The 11,454-nt window shown below is 48.5% G+C and overlaps 1 protein-coding gene across 1 annotated transcript; it reads right to left on the reverse strand.

The window, feature by feature from the left end:
* Window positions 1-525: 525 nt before the first annotated feature.
* Window positions 526-7,477, reverse strand: LOC308489697 (kallikrein-5-like; the record flags this gene model as incomplete). The annotated part of the gene is made up of 5 exons (XM_081031229.1): window positions 526-681; window positions 4,316-4,449; window positions 4,582-4,838; window positions 5,596-5,845; window positions 7,387-7,477. The coding sequence occupies 5 exons, from the start codon at window positions 7,475-7,477 to the stop codon at window positions 526-528; spliced, it is 888 nt and encodes a 295-aa protein (XP_080887355.1).
* Between the last annotated feature and the right edge of the window lie 3,977 nt (window positions 7,478-11,454).

The following is an 11,454-nucleotide window of genomic DNA, read 5'->3' on the forward strand; positions in this document are numbered from 1 at the left end:
GTCTGTTCCCTGACTAGAACGTGAGTTCTACCAGGGCAGGATTTTTTTTCTCTGTGTTGCCCGTTGCAGTGTCCCCAGACCCTGGAACTGTTCCTGGCACAGAATAGCCAGCCACTTGATCCATATTTGTGAAGAAAATAAAAAGCAACTTGAGTGGACTGTTTCTTGCAACTGAAATAACCTCATCGAGCAAACACAGGAGTGCAGAGGGGAGAGGTGACTTGTTCCCAGCTGCCCAGCCATCTAGTGACTGGGGCGGGGAGGAGACCACACATGAAGCCCACTTCTCCTTGGACGCTTTATTTCTGGCCATCCTGGGAAATGTCCCCAGGATCCAACTGGAGATATGGGTTCAGTCCACTGTTAGGGAAGGGGGACCCTGATTCCAGGAGACTTGGGGGGCTAGAGGTTAAAATCCTCAAAATTCTTTGGAAGGAATGGGGGTCTGGAAGGAGTGTCGGGTCCCTGCAGCACTGGGGACTAGCAGGGGGTGGGGGACACTAGAATGCTGGGCCCTGGTATGACTCATGAGTTGGAATGGATGGTGGCATGGATCCACTTGGTGAACCGGCAGAGGTTGGTGTAGACGCCAGGTCTGTTGGGCTGAGCACAGGGAAAATCTCCCCAGGACACGAGGCCCTGTAGTTTGCCATTGCAGACCACAGGGCCCCCAGAATCACCCTGTGAGATAGAAAAGGAGGTACACAGAGAGGCAGAGGTGTGGGGAGGTGGAGGAGAGTGACACCCAGATGAAGAAGGCCCAGAACAGCAAGACATAGAGGCACAGAGGTGGACAAAGTAGAGAGATGAAGAGACAGAGAGGGGGTGATCAGGGAGAGGGAGAGAGAGAGAGAGAAAGAGAGAGAGAGAGAGAGAGAGAGAGAGAGAAAAGAATATTAACATTTTACTCCATGTCCAACTTTTAGAAACCCCGCTTGTCCCTCGTTACCCAACCCCAGCCTCTTCTCTGTCACCCTCATTGTATGTCCCTTTTTCTTTCACGCTCCCCTCCAGCCTTTGAATACCATATTTTTCTTACTGGACACTCTTATCCCTTCCCTTCCTCACTCTTTATCCATTTTTGACATCAATCCGTCTTACTTAGACCTTCCTTCTGCTGAGAGGCTGTTCTTAGCCCCTGAAAGAGAGTTTCTCCATCTGGGCACCTTTGACACTGGGCCGGATAATTCTCTGCTGTGAGAGGCTGTCCTGGGCATTTAGGATGTTTAGCAGCACCTCTGGCATCTACATACTAGGTGCCAGTAACTGCCCTCCTTTCTCTCCAATCTCCCAGCCCCGGCACAGTTGTGGCAAAGAAAAATATCTCCAGGCATTGCCATATGGCCCCTAGGGGGTGCACAATCACTCCTAGTTAAGAACTCTGAATGAAAAGTGGGCTGGCTACCTGGCAGGCCTGACAAGCTCAACAGCTGAAAGTAACCACATAGGATGTTCTGGTCATAAAAAAATTCCTAACTGAGCAGGTCACTGCGGGAAGTCACGTCCTGAGTTCTGTGAGATAGGTGAACTTTTACCTTGAGGGAGCCCTGTCCATTGTTTTTGTGCATCTGGAAGAACATACTTCAAATGTCAGAAAGATCTCTTCTCCAGTCCCGGAGATAAACAGCCTGATACTGTGACAGAGATGACCCCAGCGTTCCTCACTGTTATCTTTTACCTGAATACTCACAAGTATTTATGTGAGATGTTAACTATCCTGCATCCACTGTGTAAAAGAAACACGTGTCTCTCCATTTTACTATGTATCCAATTCTAGAGATTTCCCTTTTTTGCTGTCCCCTGACTCCTTAATCTACCACAATGGATTTCATGCAAACTTCCTTATGTCTTCTACTTTGATTCTAAATGTATGAAATAAACTGCAAAACTGCCACTTCCTGGAGTATTTCCTCAATCCTTTGAGATTTTGCTTCCCCATCTGGCCTTCAGCCTTGGCTCAAATAAACTCTTTAAACCTCTCTTGAGGTCTGGAACTTCTTTCTTGGACAGAACTAGATTAATTTGGATTGCCAATCCTTAATTCCCCATAGCTGCCTGTAATTATCCTGTTATAATAATGCCACTCTTTACTGTCATGTCTTACGTATGTTTAAGCAAAATGTGAAAGACTACCCAGAGTCCTGGTATCAATTCTAAGGAATAGACCTGACTTTCCCCATTAGCAGACACCATTTCAAGACAAAAGAGATTGGCTGCCCAGACCTCTAAATTTCAACTTTCTTGTGGCTTAATTTTTCTCATGATTTTTTTTTTAACATCCTGCAGAGTTTCTTTGGAGAGGCAGTTAATTAACTGCTCTCAGCCTTGGCTCCTTGTCTGTAAAACGGAGCTAATAATAACAACACTTAAGTGAATTAATCAGCTGGTGCATGTGAACTACGTAAAACAGTGTCCAGCAATTAGCTGCTATCATTATTATGCTATCATTATTATATTAGTATTGTTGTTGTTATTATTTCTTGTTTTTAGTGGCCTTGCCCACAGGCTGGTGTAAAAAAGCAACTTGGGTCTGCAAAAACCAAAACAACAGCAAAAACACAAAGTCCTATGCTTGGCTACAGAAAGGCTAAATGGTTGAAAATGCTGGCATTCAAATTAGACGTACTTTCATTTCTTCTGATAAAAATCCTCCCCATCTCTCTATCCTGATGTGTGTGCTTCCACTGTTAAGTGGGAACAGAGTTGAAATTGGGAGACTCGGGAAACTGTTGCAACTGTCAAGTTTGTAAAATTTGGGGGGGGTGTGGGGGGCGCATTTCACAGCCACCAGAATGGGACTGGAGAGCTAGCTGGGCCCACAGCTTCCTAAAGGCCAATATTACTCACCTGTACATCCTGCCAGCAGAGAGCTCGTTAATTTACATTGCACTAGAACTCTTGGGGGCCTGAACACAGGGGAAGGGTCCTGATGGCTGTAACAGTTTAATATTAATTTCTGTCATCTTCGATAGATATAGCTTCCATTAGAACACAGAGAAGCTCTACATTGGGGATCAAGAAATATTATTGAACTTTGGCCCCTACCCATCTCTCTAGCTTCAACTTCCACTGGCTCCCACTCCCCCAAACACTGACCCCAGACGCACTGGCTTCTTTCTGTTCTTTGAATCAGCCAAACTCCTCCCTGCCTCAGGGCTTTTGCGCATGCTTTTCCTAACCTTTACCTTTGCAAGGGTAGCTCCTTTGTGTCATTCAGTCTCTGCTCAGATACAACATCTTTCAGGAGGCGCTCCCAACCACCATTTTGAATAGTTGCCCCCCTCACGTCACTTGCCATCATAAAATTATGTTCTACTCTCTGCAAAGCCCTTACCACTCTCTGAAATTACTCTATTTATGCAGTTTCTTAGCCATAGGGTTTGTTTTTACCTTTCAGCCCTCCCAACAACTTTGTAATCAATTCTCTCTATAAAATATTCTCTCTCTTTTTAAAAATACCTAGCATAGGTTTCTGTTTTTCTTCCTCAAGACATCTTACTAGCATTTGTCGAAAACCTTTTATGCTATATTTTTTTTTGTGGGAACAAGACACTGAACGGCTATATGCTTGAAATTCACCCAAATAAATAGACAAAACTGTGATGTCTATTATGTGAAGGGTGCCCCCTTAGATTTGATTTCTTTTTGCAGTGCACAACCTGCCCCACCATACGAAACAGCCTTGAAATCTTCTTCCAGATCTGTGCTGTCTAGTACAATAGCCACTAGCCACATGAGGCTTTTGAGCACTTGAAACATGGCTAGCCCAAACTAAGATATGCTGTCAGTGTAAAAATACATACTGGTTTTCAAAAACTTATTATTAATAGCAAAAAAACGTAAAATAGCTCATTCATCATTGTTTTATATTAATTACATTTTGAAGTGATGGTACTTGAGATACATTGGGTGAAATATGTAGAATATATTAAAAACAGGTAATTTCACCTGTTTCTTTATTACTTTTTAAAAATGTTGCTACTAGAAAATTTAAAATCACATGCACGGCTCACATTATATTCCCATTGGACAGCAGTGTTCCACAATATGAGCTCTGAGAGAACAGGGGTCCTAACTGATTTGGTCACCGCCGGAGTCTGAGCACTTTGCCGGGTCCCAGGCTACATACCGTGTTTCCCCGAAAATAAGACCTCACTGGAAAATAAGCCCTAGCACGATTTTTCAGGATGACGTCCCTTGAACATAAGCCCTAATGCATCTTTTGGAGCAAAAATTAATATAAAACCCAGTGTTATTTTCGGGGAAACACGGCAGTTGTGTATCTGCTGAATGAATGGAGGCTCTCAGTTCTTACCTGGCAGGAGTCCCTGCCGGCTTCGTCGCCAGCACAGAACATGGTGGCATCTACCTGTCGTGGGTAGGCCTCCCTGCACTTGCTGTCGCTGAGCACAGTGATGTTCAAGCACTGGAGGACCTTGGGGAAGTTAACTGTCAAAAAGAGACACACAAAGTAGGACCACAGTGAGTGGCAGGGCAGGGCGGGTAGGGGCGGAGTGCTCAGAGACAGAGACGGGGAGAAGGCAGACGTGGGCAGACATCGACAGGGAGCTGCACACTCACCGTTGGGACTGCTGACTGTTCCCCAGCCAGATACCATGCAGCGGGTCCCAGCGACTGGACAATGGGAGGAGATGTTAATGGGCTTGACATTCTGAGTCTCATGGATTCTTCTATTCAGTTTGACGAGCATAAGATCATTGGAGTGGCCGGGGTAGGAGTAGCCAGGGTGGGGGATGGATCTGACCCCCCGGAACAGCTGCTGGCCAGATTCATAATTGGGTGACAGGGAATAGTGGCCGAGACGGATTTTGAACAATCTGAGGAAGATGATGCAGGTCACCACCAACGCTGACCTCTACCTGATAGCCAATGCCAACGGCAGCCACAAACCTAGTCCTAACCCCACTCCACCCCAGCCCCAACACCATCTTTGTCTCCAACCCCATACCTGTCCTAACCCCAGTCACAATTCAAACCCATCTGCATCCCACTCCCAACCCCAACCTGCATCTTTTCCGCACACAGAAAACACCAACATGTGCATTCCTAAGGCCGGATCTCACCATCCTCAACATCAAATCTGACCACCTCCAACCCCACCCATAACTCTAATCCTGACCCCATCCTCAGTTCTATATCTATTCCCAATATCATCTCTATCCCAACTCCATCTTTATCTCCATCCATCCCAATCTCCACCTGTCTCCAACTCTATAGCCAACCCTAATTCTGTCTCCATCCCAAACCATCAGCGTATACAGGCCCATCTGCAACCTCAAACCCAACTCTAACCCATCCAGAATCCCTTGCTCACCCCAACTCATCAATGTATGTATTCCTAACCCCAAATCCAACCCATCCCTAGTTGCCATCCTTTCCCGCAACCCTCTGCCCAACCGAATCAATCCCCACCCCTACTCTCCTCCCCAGCTCCATCCTTAATCCCATCACCAACTCTGCTGCCTCCTGCTCCCTCATCCTCACACCATCTGCTCCAGGCCCTCACCTCTCTGCCCCCTCCCCACCCACCTTTCCCCAGCCCTGTCCAGCTCTCCTTCTGGAGCCCCCACTCACTTCTTCCAGCAGTGGGCGGCGGTGAGCAGCCACTGCGGATTCACCAACACAGCCCCACAGTAGACCTGGTTGGGCTTCAGCAGCAGCGCGCCCTGCCAAGGCTCAGCGTTCATCTGGCAGTTGGACCCATTGACGATGCGGCTGCCGCTGCTGTCATTCGCCCGGGTGTCGTCTGTGGCCTCAGCTCCAAGGTCCTGGGTGCTCCCAGAGGTCCCGGTGGTAGAGGGGTTGTTGCAAGAATCATCGTTTGCTGGGTGCAAAAAAACGGGCAGGAAGGTGCTTGGCTGTGGAACTTGGACTCGGAGGTGGGTCTTAGACCAGCCAGTCTGATTTCTGAAGAGTGCTTATGTTGAGGGGGCGGGGCCAATGATTTTGGGGGCAGGGTCAAGGGACTAGAAGAAGAACTTGGAGAATATGTGTGGAACCGCTGAGAGGGAGCGGGGCTTAGAACTCAAGGGCAGAGTTCAGCTTCAGGCAGTGAGACTGGACTCTGACTGGACTTTAAGATTGTGGGAGTGGTTTGAGGTGTACCTGGAAGGGTAAAATTGGACAACGTCGGGGGCGGAGCCAAGCCTCAGGGGGTGGAGCCTTGGGATGGGCCAGGTAGCAGGGCTTTAGGAGGTGGCAGAGCCTGAGATGAGGGAGGGGCTTGGAATCACTTGGTAGGGCCAAGACCAGGGTCATGTGGGGGGTCATCTTATAAGGAGGCCCTAATGTGCGAGAGGAGGTGGGGGCTGGGCTCCAGGGGTTGAGGACGGGACAGTTGAAGCCTGGTTCAAAGGGGGAGCATCATAGAGACTGCACTTGATTGGTATGGGCCCAACCCAAAGGTCCCTGACTGTAGATGTTGTCTGGGCTTGAGTGTGGTTGAGGAAAAGGGACAGAGTCAGAGCTCATGGGTGGAGTGAGAGTTGTGGGGAGCAGAACCAGGAAGGGTGCTCTGCTTAAGGGGCCCAGTGGAAGGACAGGGGAGAGCTGCTTTTCTGCATTCTCAAACACAAGCATGCCTCCTCAATGTCCTGCCAATACTCTCCTCCCCCACACAAACCTACACACAGACACAGATACTCCACTCCATCACCAGTTCCCTCCATAGTTTGTTCACTCGTTCATATTCTTGCTAATGACCCAGAGAAGAGAAACTTTATGTACACACGCCAAGAAACATGCACACAACAGCTGTCACAGACAAGCACACACAGAGACACATGCATTGTCTCCAAAGGGGCTACATGGTACACACACTTCCCAGGTATACGCACTCAGGTGTGGCCTTACCTGATCTCACCCAGCCATGCACAGTATCACAGTGACATGCCTGCTACCTCATATGCATGCATGTGGAGACTGCCAGCTACATTTCTGCACACAGGCAAGTTGGCATGGGGACAAGATTACACTCAGTAGACCCAGCATGGCTCAGAGCAAGTCGCCTGGCATTGTCATCCACATTCACACAGCCACTGTCTCACAGGGACAGCCACTCCTGCACACTCGGTCCATTGACGCAGCGACAGACACTCCACACACACCTGCACTGTCACGCAAACAACCCTCTATAAACGAGCGTTCACATATTATACTACCGCCTGAATGTAGGGCTTCAAGCAGTCACACGATCGCAGACCTAGCCACACGAAGTCTCACAGCCAGCCACAATCACACAATCACAAAGATAGACATGGACTCACATTCCCCCAGTCCTGGAGCCAGTCACACTGTCCCCCTGGGACAGGGACTCCAGAGCCACACAGTCACCCACCTCACCATGCACAGTTAGCTGTCATGCACACACAGGGTTCTGATTACCTGTCACCCCCAGAATCAGGACTGTGATCAGGGCATAGACCATCCACTTCCAAGAGGGTCCTGCTGTAGCCATGGCCACTGCACCTGGCAGGGGAGGGCAGAGGGTGGAGAGTCTCAAGTGATTCTGGGAACCCTTCCCCCCACTTGCTCCCCTACCGGATTCCCAGGGCAGAGACCATCAGCCTCGAGTTGTACCTAGGGACTATAGAGTTCAGGGGAGTCGACATCCAACCCTCTCCAGTTAGACTGAGGAGGGAGGACAGAGAGAGGGCTGCATCAGAGACCGCAGCCAGACACGGAGACACCTCTGCCTCCCTCTCCCCTTCCCCTGGTCTCACCTGCACACGTCCCCCAGGTAGGGGGTGGGGAGCCAGCTCCCAGCTCAGCCGCAGACTTCTCAGGCCTGCGCCGTCCTGCCGCCACCTCCTCCTGGGCTCCGGGCGCCCGGCCTGGGTTATAACCACCCACTGCTCCCTGGGGCGCATTCCCGGGTAGTGAGGTGCCCAGTCGGCCTTAGCAATCACTCCTCCTGCCTCCCCCCACATCCGCCCCCAGAGCACCCCCCACCCAGTGCCGAAGGCCACACCCTACCTGCCAGGCCCGGGGATGGGGAGGGGTCTCCGCTCTGCCGCGCGCTTCTTGGCGCAAGGGTTTTTCTTTCTTCTCGGTGCCTTCATTCTTTCCGCCTCTTTCCTCCCCTCCTTATCATCGTTCCATCCTTTGCGTCTGTTTTTCCAAACTCTTCTACCCTTCCTTCCTTCCCTCTGTTTTTGCTTCCCTCTGAAACTTTCCCAGGGTCTTTCAGTATAAGGCGCCCACTGAGTATTTCTTTTTGGGTCCCCCCCCCCCCACGTAAGGATCCCTGTCTCTCTGTGTCTCTACATCTTGCTCTTTATCTGTGTCTCCTTATTCCTCTCTCTTTTAAATGGTTCTGAATACTTTACATGTCAAATATACCTTGGAATTCTTCAAGTCTTTTATTTTTCTTAATTCCTTTCTGCTTTCTTTTTAAAAAAAGCTTAATTGAGGCGTAACTGTGGTGCAATAAGCTGTGCGTGGTGAACGTGTACAATCTGGCACACACACGTCCAGCCCCTCTCTGTGTCTCTGTGATTCTCAATTAATCTCTTTTTCTACACCTCCGGGTATCTGTAGCTTTCCTTCTCTGTAATCTCTCTTTGCTCTGTAACTGTCCTTCTCAACCTCACACTCTCTGTGTTTCTGTCTCTGGATCATTCTCTCCCCCAGCCCCCTCTCACTGGCTCTGAGCATCGGTATCTCTGTGTCTTTCTGTCCCTCTGTCTCCCTCACCCTGCACTTTAGGTGGAGAAGTCTCAGGCCACTTTGCCAAGGGACTCCCCAACCTCTTCTCCTGCCCCTCCTGGGGCGGGGGCCACGGAGCAGAAACAGGCAGGGATCCTGTCTGGGGCTCCCGGAGGTGCTGCGCCTGGCTGCACAGTCAGGCGTGGGTGAAAGAGTTGGGCAGGGCCACCTGTGGATGAGAAAAGAGGCCAAGAGGCCAGGCAGGATAGGGGCTGGGTGGTGCCTGTCCCTTTGGGAAATGGGGCGCTGGGTGGGGAATCCAAAAGGTGACTTCCCCCTCCTTGGTCCTGGGCCACCTGGGTCTGCCTCCCCTGACCTCTTCTCCATCCCACCTGTTCTTTCTGTCTGCCTCCAACTCTCTGCATCTGTCTCTAACTGTGACAGCAGGTCTCTGTCCCCAGTAGGATATAAGAGCCAAACTCATCCCCCTTTCTCCCATCTAACAGCTATTGTCTGAGCACGTTCTGAGTGAACAAAATGGACAAATGCCTGATGATGTGCCCTTGTGGGGGCCCCGTTCGTTGAAGGCAGACCCCGAGCTGTCCTGCTCACATCTGTCATCCAGTACCTGTTGAATGAAGGTTTTAGAGCCCTTGAGGTTGGTTTTAGTGCCCAGGGGGGAAAAAGCCTTAAAAAATAAAATTCTGAGGTTTATTTTGATTCATGCAATGAATATTTCATGCAGTAAAGTGAGAAATTCAGCAACCTAGTACTTTTTTAGTATTTTAGGTTTAGCTTACAAACCTTGTCATTCTAGGTATATCTTAACTGTCAGTCACTTTTATAGATTCTTTATAATAATGTTTGGTCTAATTTTCAAAGTAAGTTAATTATCTTCAAACATCTGAAACTGCAGTTCTAAAACCAGCACATTCAATCTCTTCTGGAAATCCTTCAATTTTTAGATAAACCTCCCAGCATTTAAACATATCTGTACATCTCTCTGTATCACACTTACAACTATGATCAATGTGACATTCTTTTAAGATCCCTAATGCTGGATAGAAACTTGGTATGACTCCAACTTAAAAATCACAGATCAACGACGCATTTCAAGCTGAAGTGACAAGGCTGTCCCGATAATAAGTAAAATTCTCTTAGGCATACAAGCACCTTAAATACCAAATGTGCAAAGATTCTGCTTCAGAAAATATTCATGATAAGGATTGGGCCTTTAAATATTTCTATGCTCAGTTTGAAACATATCAGAATTGAAAGGAGACTTTTATATAGCAGAGCAGTGAGGAACCCCAACTCTGGCACCAGTCCCCTGGTATTCAAATTCGGATTTGGTCACCTACTATCAGATCCATGGGCAAACCATGGATCTGCTCTGTGCCTCAGTTTCCTTATCTGTAATTAGGAAACAAAAATTGTACCTAGCTCACAGGCTTGCTGCGAGGATTAAATAATATACAAAGCCCTTAGAACAGGGCCTGGCATGTGCGGCTTATCATCTTCATCATCATCATCCATTAAAAGACACGATTCCCTCTCAATTAACTGTTGATTTTGGTCTGGACAATCCTTGGTTGGGTTCCTCTTGGTGATCCTGCACATTACTTGGCTCTATTTCTCATTTATAACTTCTAGAAGGAGTTGGTGAGGGCGAACCCAGTCCATTCACATGACTCAATATTTCCATGTACTCGAAGAAGTCAACCAATAAGTTAAATAAATAAATAAATAAAATAACAATAGCAATAAAAAAAGGAAGTCAACCACTCCCTCCCATCACATCCCTTTGATAAAATTTCATATTTCCTTAATTCTTTAGACATGAGAGTGTGATTTTTCTCCAACTCTAAAGATCTTTGGAACCGAGGGACTCTGTTCTTTTCAAACACTCCCTCTGTCTTGGGACCACTTCACTCTTCTGTCATAAAATGACAGAGGATTGACTTTGACTATCTGTTGTGGTGCAGTTGCTCTGTTAATAACGTCCAGTTTCATTCTACCCCACCCTGATCAAAATAAGATTGCAATAAATATTAGTGGAATAAATAGATTATGGTCTCTGGTCCTTTGTCTGTTCCTAAATATTTCTCCACTCCTAACCCCAGCACCCCTGTCTGGCCCTCTATTCTTTCCCTCTAGGGAGCCACTACCTGTCCCATTAGCCTCATTTTGTCTTCCTCAGAGATGGTACAGTGGGGGTTGTAAGAGGAAAAGCCTTCTCTGAGGACATGCTTGGGGTTTGGGGATAGAGGGGTGTATATCAATTTGGGGTCACGCATGGTGCATGTTAGTGGAACAACCCCAGAAAGCATGCAGAAGCCTGGGTCCTTACCCAACTCTGGCTATCCACTCCCTTCATTTCTTTGGCGGCCTCTAGTCTCACTTCCTCTCTGGCCATTCCCCCACCTCCAGTGGACCCCATCAAGATCTTTCTAATACCCAGATCTGACCCTGTCCTTCCTTTTGTCAAGGCCCTCAGGATCAAGGCCATGTTCTTCTGCCTGGCGTTCAAGGCCCAGCACAAATTTCCATTGACCTACATTTTTAGCCACGTCGCCCACTTGTGCCGCCTCAAACCCCAGCCCCCACCATCCTGAGCGAGTGATTTGCCATCTCTGGGGCACACCAGGTGTTCTCACTCCTCCAGCTTTTCTGCAGGTCATTCCCTTTATGAGAATGCCATCCACCCAAACTTACCCATACGGTGCACTCGCCTTCAGCCTCCCTTCTCCAGCTCTCCCAGCCTCAGCTCAGCCCTCATCTTCTCTC

The sequence above is a fragment of the Rhinolophus hipposideros genome (genome assembly GCF_964194185.1).
Source record: "Rhinolophus hipposideros genome assembly, chromosome: 21".
In the NCBI taxonomy this organism is placed as follows: Eukaryota; Metazoa; Chordata; class Mammalia; order Chiroptera; family Rhinolophidae; genus Rhinolophus; species Rhinolophus hipposideros.